Here is a 17,600-nt window from a genome sequence, read left to right as displayed (position 1 = left end):
AATAAGGAGTATGAAATTGACAGTTGGTTAAATGCATGTTATGCCATATGAATGAACTGCACATTCATCTACTGACAAGTAGAGCGTGTAAAATTGTGAAAAGAAAAACAAATCTAAACCATTTATTGTTGATCACGGTGGTTTCATTTGTTAGATTTGGTCAGGTTGTAAAATGCCTATGCATGTTTACTTTCCATGAAAAAGCACATCTATACAGTGAAACAAAATTTTGGTTAAACTTATGACATATATGATATATACCATATCTTCGTACATATTTGTACCTTCATTCTTAAATATATGTCTATACAGACGTGTACTCTTGCACTGATGCTGCCATTGCACCAATCTATCTGGTGCACAATGTCCTGTGGGAGTCTGCTTGCCCAAGGGGGAGTGGCCAGTGGTAGTATGTGCTAAGTGGGGGTGCACAATCTCTTCATTGTGGGTCCGCCCTCCATCACTACAGTGGCGCGATTTGGTGCAAATAACGTCCTCGGGTTCTCCTTGATCGGCTCACTTGTGCTCTGCAAGTGGGTGGCAGAAGGGAGTCCGGTGGGATGTGGTACAATTGCCTACCTTACCATTGGGTCTGAAAGGTCATCCAATTTTCTGGAGCATCTCGGCCATTCCCAGAGGGTTGGCATGTAGGGTCTTAATTGCGGTGTTATGGGACAAAACGCTTCATAAAACTGCGTTGAATCTGCAACACTTGTTCAGTGTATTAGTGTGTGGCTTTTTTCCCAGTTCTGTTGTGGTTGGTGTACAGATTCAGGTGCACACAGATATACAAGCGTAGCACAGCCAATTAATCAGTGCAATTTCAAAGCAGTTTTGTTGCATCATATTGGAATGAAGACGATCGGTGTGGCTCACTTGCACCAATAATCTTGCACTGTATGGCATATTGAGGTTCGGTGTGAGGATGCATCGGTATATTCTGAAGTACGTGTCTGTATCAAGAAAAGAGACAAGTTTTCCCCCGAGTACACCAAAAAGTATCAGCGATAAGACTTGAGCACAAAATGAGAATAGAAAATTCCAATATCTTAGTATTCCATATATCTTCAAATATCTGGTTAAGCCACCAGGCTACATCAAGTCTTCTCTGATACTGGTAGTCCCTAATATCTACATGATAATAGAATCCACTCTGGGCAATGTAATTGCTTGCTGTTATGCTACATGATAGTAGATGCAAAACTATACCTCTATCTAAGTTGAGAGCCAAGGCACTTATACCGCCTTCACATCGCAAATACCGGGTCACAGCTGGGATTTAGACAAGGATCCGTCCCAGGTGAAGCTCCCCTCAGAAACCCGGCAATAAGCCGGGTTGCCGATGTCACATGGGGTTGGAGTGAGGTGGAGGAGGAGGCAGTTCTTGGACCTGGTGGTGCCTCCTCCCTATAGTGTAAACGGGTCGCTCAACCTGGGTTACCGGTTTACACTGCCCATCATCCCGGGTCAGACCCGGGTAAATCCCTTCTTTTAACTCGGGTCGGAATGCAGGGTTGCTGGACCCGGGTTTTTCCTTTTGGTGCTTTCACACTGCACAGAGACCTGGGTCGACCTGCCAACAACCCAGGTCGGACCCGGGATATTTGTGCGGTGTGAAAGGGGTAATAGAGGTATCCTCCAAATGGTACTACAAATGTCCTCTAAATGCTGGTCTCAGCTATGCATGTCTATAACAATTACTGTATGTACGTTTTCAGTAATAGACATCAAACAACTCTACAGCACAATAAATATTTATAATACAGTATATTATTGGGGAAAATTTTTTGTGGTGTCAAATCAGGTAATGTAATAGAAAAAATATTTATTTTTAAACTTAGTTCTTTTCTTTTTCTTTTTCAAACAGAAACATGAAAACAGTGGATTTAAAACGGAAGTACCCCTGGGTAAGATTTGAAGTGTTTGTCTTGACATTGACGTGAGCAGCATGTGTATACTTTATGCGTCTGAAATAACAAGGAACATTTTAAAGCATCCCAGTAAAAAAATAACATTTGCAGCCTGAAATGTAATTTATTGTTTTCTAATGTCACCTTCAAAAGCGCACGGTTCATAGAGGGTTCCAAAAATTGTTGCACCAAACACAATTTGTTTACTTGGCTCCCGAACAGATATATAATTAAAAAAAATCTATGTTTTAAGATCTTGCTAATCACGGCAATCTATAATTTATCTTATATTCATTAAATAATTACTACAAATTGCCATTTTGACAAACATGTTACTGTATGGTTTGGAATACTATCCCAAGTTTGGTGGTACATTCCTGGATTACATGCATTGAAAAGGGTGGAGCCTGAGCAGAAATGGGTGGAGCTTTGCCCAAAAGTTGATATTCTGGGGCGGATATGGGTGGGATTTAGGTAGATCAGATCTTATTTTATTCCAATTCTGCAAGTTACAGTTTCGGTAGTCTATGGGGGGTATTCAATGCCGCAGCGAGCGGCCGGCGAGGGGGTTAAACAGCGAGGATTGCAGAAAACCAGTGATCCTCGCTGTTTAACCCCCGCGCCGGCCGCTCGCTCTATTCAACGTTCTGGGGAAATCCTCGCCGTCACAGGACGGCGAGAATTCCCCAAAACAGCGAGACCCGCGGCTGCTGCAGAAAACTCGCTGCTTCTGGAGCCGCATCCGCCAATTCCCTCTCGCTCAAAAAACGGAGCGAGGGGGAATTGGCGGATGCGGAGGCTGTGTTGAATGCTTTCAGGGTGAGTGGTGACAGCGAGCAGGAAGACCTGCTCGCTGTCACCACTCGCAAACAGCATTGAATACCTGCCATTGTTTGCACTTGACTGTTGGAGGATGTTTATCAAACCTTGGCGAGAGGTGAAGTGGAAAGAGATAAATGGCCTTATTCCGGTTGATTCGGTCCCCAGCGTATTCCTGTGACGTCAGCCGCCCGTCTAAGGCATACATGGGTCCGCCCATGCATCCATGGGAACGTCCAGTGTTTTCATGGTGATGCCCATAAAACGCTGGGCATTCCCATAGGCGACCCCCGCCCCCCCCCGCCCGACACCAAATATTGATTTAGATTTCTCTTCTCTTCATCCACTGTGCATTTTGTTAATTGATAAAAAATAAACTGTTAACACTTCTATATTTGGAATTTTGGATTTTGGACATGCATGGGGTTTTATGGATTTTAGGCTGCATTTTGGACGTGCAGCCTAAAACCCCCATACACTTACAATATAGCTCAGAAAGGGCTTTCTATGTACACTCCATGTCGTTAACGACCCCCTCCCTTACGCTTCGTTATTGACCCCCTTTACCTTGTCCAAACATGTTCAGATGAGAGAGTCCTCGTTAAAGATGGTCATGCTGCAGCCGCAGAATGACAGTCCCTCACCCCGACGTCGCCACCCGTCATTGGCAAGTGTATATGCACTTGCCGATGCAGCTCCTGCCAGATCCCCGCCGCTGCCAATATCCACATTGGCTGGAACAGGTAATGGGTAGTATTCAATAGTTTTATTGTCCATGTGCAGCAAATCCTGTGCAGGATTCACTGCACATTCCAAGGGTTCAGGAGGGCTGCCCCTGACGGCGAATTTTAACCCCTGTGGCGAATGCCGCAGGCTGGGTGATGTAAGCCTGCCTGCCTGCCCCAGAATTTGTGGGGGAGGGCTCTTGGGGACACAGGCAGCAGAAGCTGCCACCCCGGAGAGCTAGAAGGTGACAGAGGTACGGAGCTGCTCCACTGGTCCTGCTCGTAAGAAGCCGGGACCAGTGTGCAGTGAATAAATGAATATCTAATGAGCAACTCCCGGCTCCCTGCTGGCGAATGTGTAAAACAATTAAAATAAAAAAACAATTGTAACAAAAAAAAAATTAATATATATTAATGTGCTTCAAGCACATAAATAAAAATAGCATGCCCCTTCACAGAAAAAGATGGTACTTGTTTCCTAGCACGGCGCCCGTCGGGGTACATCCCTAATAAGGGGCCGCGATGCGACCGACGCGATCAACGAGATTTTCACATAGGGAACAATGTTAAATTAATTTTAAAGTGAAAAAAAGGGGGGTTTTCTATGAAAATGGGGTGTTTAGGGGCATTTTACATTAAAATCAATGCAAAATCTGGTCTCAGGGACCATTTTACATTGATTCCAATGTAAAAATCGGGTCCATCGCATGCGATGCGATCGATGCGATTTTTCCGACCCGATGCTTACAATCAAAATCGGTGGCGCCGTGCTAGGAAACAAGTACCAAAAAAATCTGATTTTTTTTTTTCACCCCAAAAAAAAATCCTTTACTTTAAAAGATAACATTCCATTCCCTTAAAAAAGATGTCGAATGCAAAACTGTGAATCATGGCAAAAACCGGTGAGTAAGCAGTTCTCCATCCTAGCCTTGAATACACTCTTGGCGAATCCCAGTGAAAACCCCTTTGAAATACACCAGCGAATTGCAGCGAGCATGAAACAGCATTCGCTTTCGGCGAACAGTGAACATTGAATAGGGTGAATCATGTTTTCAGTGAAAAAAAATTCACTGCAAGGAGTGAAAACAGCCCGATTCGAGCATTGAATACTGGCCAATGTGTATGGGCTTAAATCTTTTGTACAGTAGCTCAAAGTGCAAGTAGTTAACCACAGTGACCAGACCAATGAGTGTCCTGAGCATCTTCATGGATGATTGGATTCCAGGAACTATTTTTAATTATGAGAACTAGTGAAAGATTTTTTCTTTACAGAAGTGGGAGAGATTGTCATCGTCATCCAAAGCCAGAGTAATTCATTTCACAAAAAGAGGGCAGAGGACCTGAAAGGAAACCTTTTGGAACAAGCAGCTAAGATCAGCAAGGTATGTGCATTTCCCATTCTCCAAACAATGAAAACAGATTGGATGATGGCAGACCAGTTTAAAAGGAAAAAATCCAGGAAATTGGGGAATTTGTAAATGCTTAACTGATTATGTACACCAGTGTATTGTGGGTCTGGAATGCTTTTGGCGTCTTCTCTTGTGAGGGGCGTAGACATTATATTGTATATGCAGAACGCAATGCAATCCTTGGCAATCGATTTGTAAAAAATAGGACAAAGAAATCAGGTTTAATTTTATATCCATGTTTGTGTGCTCTAAGGGTTACATGCTTATTAACCAACTGAATGTCTTAAACAGTATTATTATTTTTGTTGTAATTGTAGTGTATCATCTGCTCACAAACACAGCCAGCTCTGAGCAAGCAGAATAGGTATGCAGTAATCATATGATGGAGTTAAAGCTAGCCTCAGTTGTAGCGGTCTGTGGTCTCTATTGTGTTTTTAGTGTGTTTGTACTTTTCTATTTACCGCCATAATAAATTGGCACAAAATAGTCAAAACTGTACATTCCCTACTGTACTTTCACATAAAAGGCTGGCACTCAGTTTGACCCCGCTGCCTCTGGTATTGTGCCTGTAGGCAGGGAGTCAGGGCCGGTGCTATGGTGTTTGCACTATAAATGTGCGCCCTCCTATACTTTACAAAGATACAGCGTGAGCAGAAAGAAAGAGGTGTGGTTTCCCATAGAAGAGGTGTGGCCACACAAGTTTCCTAATTTTCAAATAACGACAAACAGCTCAATTTTATTCACATTACACCTCAAGCAGTGCCCTTACTTCATATTACACCACATCGTGGTACCCATAATTCACGTATTATTACATAGCGGTGCCCTTTATGCAGAATGTCCACAGTAGTAGTGCCAATACTAGATCTCTTTGTGCCCTGTTGCAGAATGGGAATTGTTACATCCCCCCCCCCCCCCCCACACACACACACACACACACACACATACACACACACACATACTCGAAACAGGGACAGTGCATGTGAAGATACGGGATTCTTCAATCACTCAGACACCGAGCAGATGAAACCAGAAGGACGGTTTATTTTCCACAGCACGCACAAATAGACAATAAACAGTGGCAAAGGTAAATTGCAGAGTAGAAAGATATTCAGGTAGCAGGCCCAAACAGACAGTCCTTGTATAGTCACAGTCCCAGATCAGTTCCACAGGGCAAACTATCACTTGTCCACACAGCTGTGATAGCAGAAAACTGTATAAGTCCACAAAACACTGGCAACTCCACAGAAGCGAGGATGAGGCGTTCCACAAGACACAGGTAGAGCATACCTCTGAACCTTAAGACTGCGACTAACCTCCTTCCTCCTCTCTTCTCCTTCAGCTCTCATTCACATCTCTCCCCTCTCTTCCTGCACACACCAACTTACATCCCAAAGGCACCCCTCTCCCCCTCCCTCAGGAATTCTTAACCCTTCCTATGCTGGGTGCAGTTGTATGAATATAACAGGGTCTCCTATTACCTGTCCATTGGCTGATTAACTCACTCCGTTCATCTGGCTTTGAAGCTTGTGTACGTGAGGGATTTCACACCTTCATGTGAACAGATCTCTTCTCTGGAGACTGACCCTGGTGTTATCCATCCTTAGCCTCTTGTTATTTGGGGGGGGGAAGTGTATGTCTCTGCCACTACCTGTTGTCTCTGTTACTAAACAGCCTATAAAGAGGTCCTTTGATCCCTGAACCAAAAACTATACACAAACTGAACAGATTCTAATCTAAGCATTTGGTCGCTTCTAGCCGGACCATTTGTCTCCACATACACAGTTACAATATTTAAGTAATACGCATTTGGGGCTTACATGAATAAAGTCCTGGGAAATACAGACATACATAGGGAACAATAGGGCTAAAATGTACATTAATTACTGTGGAGTAGAGGATGTCACAATTCACTTTTATCGCCAATGCCCATCCTTCACATTTCCTCCCCCACATTTTAGTCCATGTTCCTGGTGTCCTGGGTAATGGCAAGGGCTGGTCTCCTGGTGTTAGGTGGCACTGGGTCTGGTTCCTGCTGACGGGATAGGCCATCCGCGTTTCCATGATCTTTACCCTTTTTGTGCGAAATAGAGAAGTTGTACAGTTGTAGGGCTAAGCTCCACCTCAGTAACCGTCCATTGTCTCCGGCTGTACGTTGTAGAAAACTAAGGGGGTTATGATCTGTTACCACTGAAAACTCACGCCCATACACATAGGGCTGCAACTTCTTTAGTGCCCAGACGATGGCTAGGCACTCCTTTTCAATGGTGGCGTAGGCTATCTCGCGGGCAACTAGTTTTCGGGAAATAAAGGCAACTGGGTGCTCACACCCATCCTCCCCTATTTGACTTAGCACAGCTCCTATTCCACAAGCTGAAGCATCTGTTTGCACAATGAACCGCCGGCGGAAGTCAGGGGCGGCTAACACTGGGGACCGGGACAAGATGTCCTTAAGCTGGGAGAAAGCCTGCTCGCAGTCAGGGGTCCAGTCAATGTTTCGGGTGTACTTCTTGGTCGTTAGGTCAGTCAGTGGTTTGGCAATGGTGCTGTACTGAGGAACAAATTTACGATAGTACCCCGCTGTGCCCAGGAAGGCACGTACCTGTTTTTGGTTAGTGGGGTGAGGCCACTTCAGAATGGCCTCAATTTTTGCTGGTTCTGGACGAATACGGCCTCCCCCAACCCTGTGGCCAAGGTACAGCACCTCTGCCATCCCCATCTGACACTTATCCGGTCTGATTGTCAACCCTGCCTGGCTAATCTCTGCTAAAACCTGGGCTACATGCTGCAGATGATCCTCCCAGGTCTCACTAAAAATTGCTATATCATCCAGGTAGGCCTGGGCAAACTCCTGACACCCTGTCAGTATGCGATCTACTGTACGCTGGAAGGTGGCAGGGGCATTCTTCATCCCAAAGGGCATGTCAGTAAATTCAAAAAGCCCAAATGGGGTATTGAACGCTGACCTCTCCTGTGCCTCTCTGGTAAGGGGTATCTGCCAGTACCCCTTGCTAAGGTCCAGGGTGGACACATAGCGAGCCATCCCCAACCTGTCTAACAGCTCATCTACCCGGGGCATGGGGTATGCGTCTGTCACTGTCACCTCATTCAGCTTCCTATAGTCCACGCAGAAGCGTGTACTCCCATCCTTTTTGGGCACTAAGACCACGCTGGAGGCCCAGGGACTATTTGATGGCACAATGACCCCAAGCGCCAGCATTTCGTCTACCTCTTTTTTCATCATATTGAGCACCTCGGGATTCAGCCGATATGCTGGTTGCCTAATGGGCCGAGTTGCTCCGGTGTCGACATGATGGGCTGCTACATGAGTGCGTCCCGGCCTGCTAGTGAACTGAGGCCCCACTAGCTCCAAAACCTCCCTCATTTGTCGGGTCTGGGTTTCAGTTAACTGTGTGCCTATGGGCACGGCCTCCACCCCCACATCCTTCTTGGTTGCTGCCAGAATGTCAGGGATAGGGTCAGTCTCTGGGTCATCCATTGGTGGGCAGCAGATTGCCACAGCCCCTATTTCCCTGGTGACATATTTTTTTAATCTATTTATGTGGTAGGTGCCCACCCGCTTCCCGGTTTGATCTAGGGCAATGATATAATCTACCTGCCCCTGTCGGTCCACTACAGTATATGGCCCTGCCCAGGTCGCCTGTAACTTGTGCTTTCGTACAGGTACCAGTACCATCACTTTCTGACCCACTTCCAACTCCCGTTCACGTGCATGCTGGTTGTAATAGTGGCACTGCCTTCCCTGTGCCTCCAGCATATGGTCATGCGCAAGCTGCATTAGCCTTTGCAGTCTCTCCCTCATTTGGGCCACATATTCTAAGACCGGAACCTCCGGTTCCTGGAATGATCCTTCCCAGCTTTCCCTGACTAAGTCGAGAGGACCCCGGACCCTTCTGGCATATAGTAACTCGAAAGGGGAGAACCCGGTAGAATCTTGCCTTACTTCGCGGTATGCGAATAGCAGCTGTTGCAAGGATTTCTCCCAGTCTCCCCCCTCTGATTCAGCATATGCCCGTAGCAACTGCTTAAGGGTCGCATTAAATCGCTCACACAATCCGTTTGCTTGGGGGTGATAGGCAGTGGTGCGAAAGGGATGGACCCCAAATTTGGCCCATATGGTCTGCAGTAAGTCCCCTTGAAATTGCGCACCTTGGTCGGTGACCACTTCTTCGGGAAATCCCACACGACTAAAGATATCCATGAGAGCCTGGGCAATATGCTCAGCATCTATGGATGCCAGCGCCACCGCCTCTGGGTACCTAGTCGCATAGTCAACCACAGTCAGTATGTATTTCTTTCCTGTTCTGCTCGGTTTCTTAAAAGGCCCAACAATGTCCATGGCCACTCTCTTGAATGGCTCACTGATCACAGGCATGGGTTGTAGGGGGACACGACGTGGGGGTCCCCCGAGGCGTTGACAGACCCCACATGACTCTCTATACTGTCTTACCTCCTGGTTTATCCCTGGCCAGAAGAAGTGCCGCAGCAGTCGGGCCCGGGTTTTACGAATCCCTAAATGGCCTGCTGAGGGGATGTCATGGGCAAGTGCTAGCAATCGCGCACGGTACTGCTGGGGAACAATTAACTGTTTCCTAGGGACTTCGGGCTCTAATGGGTCTGCTTTTGCTGGCACCCTGTACAGTCTCCCCTCCTCCCACTGAATGCGATCCTCCTGAGTTCCCCAATCACTCCGTCCTGCTGCCCTGCGGAGGCTAGCTAGGGACGGATCTGTTTGTTGGGCTTCCCTAAATTCCACTCTATCTACCTCCCCCAGATTCACGTCACAGTCAAGCAAGTCTGGTACCATGTTACTCACCGGCGGTGGCTCAGGGGCTGTAGCAGTAATTCCTGGTGCTGGCGGGAGAGGGCCCTCAGGTGCTATCTCTCCAGCCTGTGACTGGCTCCGGGTGATAGCTCCCACGAAACAACTGGCCAATCCACCACCCAAATCATTTCCTAGAATAACATGGGTGGGGAGCCCTTCCAGAAGTCCCACGTTCACTTCCCCAGAGTCCTGACCCCAATCCAAGTGTACCCGGGCCATGGGGATGACAGTGATCTGCCCCCCTGCCATGGAGATCTTAATTTTCCGTTGCTTCAGTAGTTGGCAGGGGGGGATTAATTCTGGGCGGATAAGGGTGATGGAGGCACCCGAATCTCTTAACCCCTGCAGTTCCTTCCCATTAACTTTTACAGGCTGTAGATGTGGCTTCATGTTATCCGGGGTGGCTTTTCCAATAGCTGCTACCACCTCCACCTGGTATACTACTTCCTCCGCCTCTGGCGCATCAGGACAGTACTCCCCTTCCCCTCCCCCAAATGATGGTTCCTGGCACACAGCTACTCGAGGCAAGGCATGTCGGGCACCTGGAAATGGTCCTCTTCCCCGGGGGCAATCTCGGCGGACATGACCCACCTTGTCACAGTTGTAGCAGCGACGGGCTCCTGGTAGCTCGGGTCCCCAAGGCCGGGGGTTGGGGGGCTGTGGAGCTGGGCGTTGGGGGGCCGCCGGTAGATCCCGATCTGGCTGGGCCCGTCGGAGATTGGTCTTTTCCTCGATGTTGGCCCCTCTCCACCGAGGCCTGTTAGCTGTGAACTCGTCCGCTAGTTGTGCCGCTTTCTCAGGGGTGGTAGGGGTCCGATCTGCTACCCACTCTCTGATCTCAAGAGGCATCTTGTTCAGCAGCTGCTCCAAGATAAAAGCATTTTTAATATCTTTTACAGTAAGGGCCTGCTTCACGGACAGCCACTTATCACAGTTCCTCCGCAACAGGTTATTAAACTCTGTAAATGAAGAATCGCCTTTTCGGGTTATGGTGCGAAACTTCACACGGTATGATTCAGCAGTCACCGCATATCTAGCAAGCAGGACACTCCGTACCTCCTCATATACCAGCACCTGCTCTGGGCTCAGGGCATGGAATGCTTCCAGAGCCCTTCCTCTCAGACTGGGGAACAGAAATCGAGGCCACTCTGCTGCCTCAATTCCATGCAAAGTCATAACAGATTCAAACATCTGCAAATGGGTATCAATATCCGAACCGGCATCATCAAAAGGTGGGATGTCATTATATCTCAGCCTGGCCACCTGGCTTACTGATGCTGCCGTAGTGGGTATAGAGGACTGCAACCCCAATGCAGCTCCCAAAACTGAGGCTCCTTGTCCCAGAGCTGCCAGCAAGTCCTGCAACTGATCTGCATTTCCAACAGGCAGCGCAGCCCCTGAAGCATTTGTCCTGTTGGCCCCCTGCACCTCGTTCCGCTCTAGGACGGGGTCCTCATCGTCCTCCTGTCCAGGGTGTTCTTGGTCCCATTGTGCCAGCTTTGCCATTAATGCTGCTCTGGTGTCCAATGCCTCAAACTCAATCTGCCTCGTACGGCACAGATCCTGCAGTTGATCCTTTTTGCTGTATCGGTAGCATAGTGGGGCTGGATCCATTCCCTGAGGTGTTTATGACTCGTTGCTCGAAGGTTGGTGTCTGAGTGATCCCGCTGCTGCCGCCAAATGTGAAGATACGGGATTCTTCAATCACTCAGACACCGAGCAGATGAAACCAGAAGGACGGTTTATTTTCCACAGCACGCACAAATAGACAATAAACAGTGGCAAAGGTAAATTGCAGAGTAGAAAGATATTCAGGTAGCAGGCCCAAACAGACAGTCCTTGTATAGTCACAGTCCCAGATCAGTTCCACAGGGCAAACTATCACTTGTCCACACAGCTGTGATAGCAGAAAACTGTATAAGTCCACAAAACACTGGCAACTCCACAGAAGCGAGGATGAGGCGTTCCACAAGACACAGGTAGAGCATACCTCTGAACCTTAAGACTGCGACTAACCTCCTTCCTCCTCTCTTCTCCTTCAGCTCTCATTCACATCTCTCCCCTCTCTTCCTGCACACACCAACTTACATCCCAAAGGCACCCCTCTCCCCCTCCCTCAGGAATTCTTAACCCTTCCTATGCTGGGTGCAGTTGTATGAATATAACAGGGTCTCCTATTACCTGTCCATTGGCTGATTAACTCACTCCGTTCATCTGGCTTTGAAGCTTGTGTACGTGAGGGATTTCACACCTTCATGTGAACAGATCTCTTCTCTGGAGACTGACCCTGGTGTTATCCATCCTTAGCCTCTTGTTATTTGGGGGGGGGAAGTGTATGTCTCTGCCACTACCTGTTGTCTCTGTTACTAAACAGCCTATAAAGAGGTCCTTTGATCCCTGAACCAAAAACTATACACAAACTGAACAGATTCTAATCTAAGCATTTGGTCGCTTCTAGCCGGACCATTTGTCTCCACATACACAGTTACAATATTTAAGTAATACGCATTTGGGGCTTACATGAATAAAGTCCTGGGAAATACAGACATACATAGGGAACAATAGGGCTAAAATGTACATTAATTACTGTGGAGTAGAGGATGTCACAATTCACTTTTATCGCCAATGCCCATCCTTCACAGTGCACTCTGCAGGCACGCGTTAAAACTTTAGGGGTGTTGCTACATAATAGGACCAATAACACCGTTATGTCCATTGCACATTACATATTATGTCACACACCATAATGCCCCTTACACAATATGACAATATGCCGCACACCATAATTCTTATATAACATTATGCCACACGTGATGCCCTTATGCTTATACACATAATGCCCCCAGCACTGCCTATTACACATGTGACCAGCAGTGCCCATTACACAATGCCCAGAGTAATGCCCATTGCATTATGCCTCCAGTATTGCTTATCCTGTAATCCAGTCCTGTCCAGCCCTGAGCCTGGCATGAACTATTTTGAGTTTTCTTTTTAAATAAAAAAGTCATTATTCTAGCGCAATTTCCGTAGTCTTTGTTTTTGTTTTACTGCTCTAATTTATGTGGTTTGAGTATCCACATCAGACTGCTGCTGTAATAAAGGACTATATTAATTATATTGGGTTTTTAAAACTGTGATCTATAGCGCACAGCCATATCTCCTTTTTTTTGTTATTCTACTGGTATACTCAGGTGTGCTGCTGATAAATCAGAGTTATTACATTAAGCATGTCAACTTTAAGATGTCTAAGTGACCGAAATGAAAGAAGGTCACAATATATGCAAGGTAAGGAGTTAAATGAACCATGTGGGAGTGATCATATGACTATGCAGAGACTGTTGAATAAACGTGAGACCCTGTGTATTTTGGAAACCTGTAATTGGTTGGACCAGGTCCCCCTACAAATGTTTTTAAATAGGGATATGATCCCTAGAGGTATGCGAATACTCAAGACCTCAAGGTTTAAAGATGAGGACAAATTTACTGAAGATAGGAACTGTGGGGTACAGTAGATGTATAAAGCAGTGATAAGGGAGAAGAAGTGATAAAGTGCCTGGTATTTTATCACCGGCCAATCAGCTCCTGACTGTTAGGTTACAGGCTGGGTTTAAAAAGAAACAGTTAGCAGCTGATTGGCTGGTGATAAAGTACCAGGCACTTTATAACTTCTCCTCCCTTATCACTGCTTCATACATCTACCCCTGAGTGCTGGACACGTGTTCAAAAAATCTTATGAAAATACTTATTAAATATAGAGAAGAACGTATAAAGAATATACAAATAGGGATATAGAAAACGCAGCAGGAACTCCAAACTTTTCAGGATAGACTTGATTTTCAAGATCTACAAGTTGGCAAAAAGGAACAGGAGGAATTAATTATTCTAAGGAAAGACAATAAAATGGATAAAGAAATGCAAGATTACAAGAAAGGTATATCACATAGTTTTAACAGACCTAGGACATTCAGAGAACCATCGCCACCGGAGAATATTTACAAAAACACTAAACACGTTCCTTTTCAAAATAGGAATAGAGAACCCAGTGCAAGGACTTCATCCAATAGAGATTATTCTTTAGAAAGAAGGGATAATCGTTTTAACATTAGAAATAGATATGAGGCCCTACAGGAATGGGAGTCCCCGGTAAATGCAACCCCTCCCCTAGGGAGAAGATCGACCCAATCTAAGTCAGAAACAGATAACGAGTATGAAACTGCAGCATGAAGTACACATTTTTTAGAACCATGTCAAATCAATCAATGGAACAGGGACATACAGGGCAGCACATTAAAAAGGCGAAGAAACACAGATGCAGAGAGACAGGTGGAGCGAGATGGAACGGCAAGAAAATCCAAGATTTATTTGATCCCCTGGTACTTGTGTATTATAGCGGCGCCCCCTGATGTACATTGCGCGATGTTTTTATCGCATCGCATGCCATGCACCCAATGGCATGCAATGCGATGCAACGCGATTTTTGCCCCCTATGCAATGAAACATTGTATAAGCACCCTAAAGGGTGCTTTTAAGCACCCAAATGGGTGCTTACAATGTTAAATGCACCCCCACGCCACCCCCCCACTATAAACGTGAACCCGAAGCGTGGCGAGCGCAGCGGTACGCGTCCTCCGACCTTTTCATACCCCCACTATCTACGTCGGCGTGGAGTTGAGAATAGAAAGTGTGGCGAGCGCAGCAAGCCACCGAGCCCGAAGTGTGGCGAGCGCAGCGAGCCCCTCGAGGGGACGCGGATACCTGTGAAGCCCGCGAGGGGACGCCGATACCTGTGAAGGTATCCGCGTTCCCTCGCTGTGCTCGCCACGCTTCGGGCTCGGTGGCGCGCTGCGCACGCCACACTTTCTATTCTCAACTCCACGCCGGCGTGGATAGTGGGGGTATGAAAAGGTCGGAGGACGCGTACCGCTGCCCCTCGCGGGCTCGCTGCGCTCGCCACTCTTCGGGTTCACGTTTATAGGGGGGGGGGGGTGGCGTGGGGGTGCATTTCACATTGTAAGCACCCATTAGGGTGCTTATACAATGTTTAATCGCATCGCATTGCATTGTATGCCATACACAATGTCATACAATTTTAAAATTGTATGACATTGTACAATATCACGCGATATCACATCGCATATCATCGCATGCCTTATGGTATGCGATGCGATGGGCGCCGCTATAATACGTACCGATCCCCTATCACATTTCTATTTATTTACCTTCTGTTCTTTTGCCACTAGATGTCAGCATTGCATTTCAGTTATTTTTGTGGTACTTCAGAATAATGAATGTACAGTGTGTTTTGTTTTTTAACTATCTGGTTAGGAAGATTTGCTTTATCAACAGATGTTTAGATGTTTGTTTCCTCCTTTTATACCTTTCTGTATTTTGATAGGGAGCATTTATATATTTCCCCAATGTAAAGGGTTTGTTAAGCACCCGGGAGAAACCAATGCAAACACCTGAAGATCATATCTCCACAATCACCCCGTATTTGTAAGGAAGCCATTCTAAAGACTTTTTCAGGTCATTACACTTTGTTGTTTTTAATCGTTCTTTTGCTTGTTTTGCTCCATGAATTGTTACATAAAAGCAGAAAATTACTCTGCTTAATGCGTTCTTAGAAAATGTTCCTTCCGCAATTACCCGCAGCATTGCGTTAGTGATTTCAAGCAGCAATTGAAATTAATTTGACTGCTTCAGTTCTTGTCTGTGTACAATTAATTAAATGGATCATTATAGTCTTTATCCAAATGAGACCCATCACGCTGTTTTTCTGGTTTGTAAATAAGCACTGGATTGTTTTTTTTTTTTTTTACAAAAAAATAATAATGTTTGTAAAAGGGAATTGTGGTTCTGGGGATAGTAAACGTTACATGGAATAGCTATTTTTGTTCATTCAGTTTGTTTTGCTTAAAGAATATAAGTCCGAAACATGTTTATTCTTTCTCCTTCTTCCACTAGGGGGCACTGGAGGCTTATGACGGTGGGGTGTAGAGGAGTGAAGCCGGAACAATTTTTTTTTTTTTTTAAGTGTTTACTTACCTGGCAGGGGAAATACCATGATCACAAAGATGGGTCTCCCAGGGCGAGGCTCAACCATTGCACTCCGGGTGTGCTGAGCCCTGCGATATCCCCAAATGCGGGAAACTCGACTGCATACTTTTTTGGCAGCGGGTACTACGTTCGCACTTTCCCCAGGTAAAAAAAAAAGAAAAGATAAATTTTTAAGTGTCACTGGTTCCTTCCCCTCTATAACTCCTAGTCTAGACCAGTTTTAGAAATGTGCCCAGAGGGAGCTGGTCACTTTATTCAGCACTTTTTAATCTAAAGACATTTCAGCTGCAAGACCAGCTTTGAGGACAGGCAAACAGCACTGCCCCTGTTCCACTGTGACATTGTGCATGTAGACTTGCTTGTAGTTAATGCTTTTAATCACATACCAGCCACAATGAACTGCATAGTGCAATTGGTCGACGTTTCATTCTTTTCTGGATCTTTTTCAAGATCTCATGACTTGGCAGACCATAGAATGGATTGTATGGACCGGAAAGTCCTGTGGTTATTCATATGTACAGCCGCTGCCATTCTCATGCGCTACCGCCAGAGGGGCGCACGCATAAGACTCTGCGCCCCCCATTTCACCGGAGCCTGCCGGGGGTCACCGCCGTCACCACCGGTCCCCCTCGCCGCCCGACACCCCCCCCCCCCTGAAGCAGAGATGGGCAGGGAGACGCTGCCCAACTGTCGTGATACTGGGACGCATGAGACGCACGCGTGTCCCAGTCCCTATCGCCGGTGCATCTCTGGCGAGCGCCGGGCAAAGTTAAAGCCGGCTCCATCTGTATGGACACATATCACAAACTGTGCTATTGCTGTCTCCGCTATACCAGAATACTTACCTGTACTGTTTTCTGTGTGACTGCACTGTGAGAATGACAGGCAAAGCTACTGCATCAAAAGCTTGGGACCCTAATCCAGCTTTGGGTGTCCACACTTGCAGGAGTGATATCAGATTTAGGTAGGAGAATTTTTCGACAGACGAAAAAAATCAGCAAAATTCACCTGTTTTTTTGGAAGAACAAATTATTGCAGATTTTTCCCCTGGCCAGGATTAAATACCCCCTTATTCTCTTAACTGGCTGCCTCTTGAATCCGATAGAGAGACATCCATATCTCTAATTGGCTAGACACCAGAACTAGCTTGGACGCATGCTTTTAGCTACAGTAGGTCATTGGAGGGACTCTATATATGAATTCTATATAACGGCCACCTGCTTCTGTAAGCAAGACTACCAAAAAAGAGGCTTTTTTACTAGCTGTGTTATAATCAGAGTCTGAGGAGGAGGAACACATTTTCCCTATAGAAGAGGGGGAATTTCTCAATGAGTCAGAGAAGGAAGTCCCTCTGGAGGATTCTGAGGTGGTTCTCTAGTGCATTGAGGCACTTTTTTGGCCATGATTCATGTTTTATAGGTCTCTAATGTGGACCAGTGTCCTTTACTGCCTTCTTTAATATTTCCATTCTCACAGGAATTAGATGACAACAAATTAGCTTTAGCTTGGAGACCTCCTGATAAAAGATTTAAGGTTTCAAAGCGTCTCCTTGCCTCTTATCCTTTTCCCACAGGCAGCAGAGTACAGTAGGAGACTTCTCCAGCAGTGGATACTTCCATGCCTGTCTGTTGAAGATGTACCACCGGTTCCTGGTGTTACCTACCTGAAGGAACTGTCAGATTGTAACTTGGAAACTACAGTGAAGTCTATCTACACAGCAGAAGGGGTACTTCTTTATCCTGCTCTTGTTGGCTCCTGGATTAAGAAGGCCATAGAGACCTGGACTGAACAGCTATCATCAGGGTTACAAGATGGTCTCCCATGAAGAGGAGTT

At 46.3% G+C, this 17,600-nt stretch overlaps 1 protein-coding gene and 1 non-coding gene across 2 annotated transcripts in view; both read left to right on the top strand.

Annotated features, from left to right (window-relative positions):
- The window catches only part of B3GLCT (beta 3-glucosyltransferase), a 366,095-nt gene that overhangs the window by 125,427 nt on the left and 223,068 nt on the right, over positions 1 to 17,600 (top strand). Inside the window, exons 3-4 of the mRNA XM_083169834.1 lie at positions 1,868 to 1,907; positions 4,727 to 4,836. Of these exons, the coding sequence (XP_083025960.1) occupies positions 1,868 to 1,907; positions 4,727 to 4,836 (150 nt within the window). The remainder of the gene's footprint in view (positions 1 to 1,867; positions 1,908 to 4,726; positions 4,837 to 17,600) is intronic.
- On the top strand, positions 15,747 to 15,910 carry LOC146060838 (U1 spliceosomal RNA). The gene has a single exon (XR_014470487.1). It is a non-coding gene; the product is annotated as a U1 spliceosomal RNA (small nuclear RNA).

Source organism: Crinia signifera, chromosome 2 (assembly GCF_055691185.1).
Source record: "Crinia signifera chromosome 2, ASM5569118v1, whole genome shotgun sequence".
Lineage (NCBI taxonomy): Eukaryota > Metazoa > Chordata > Amphibia > Anura > Myobatrachidae > Crinia > Crinia signifera.
Note: the sequence above shows the minus strand (reverse complement) of the source record. Positions and strands in the feature narration are given on the sequence as shown.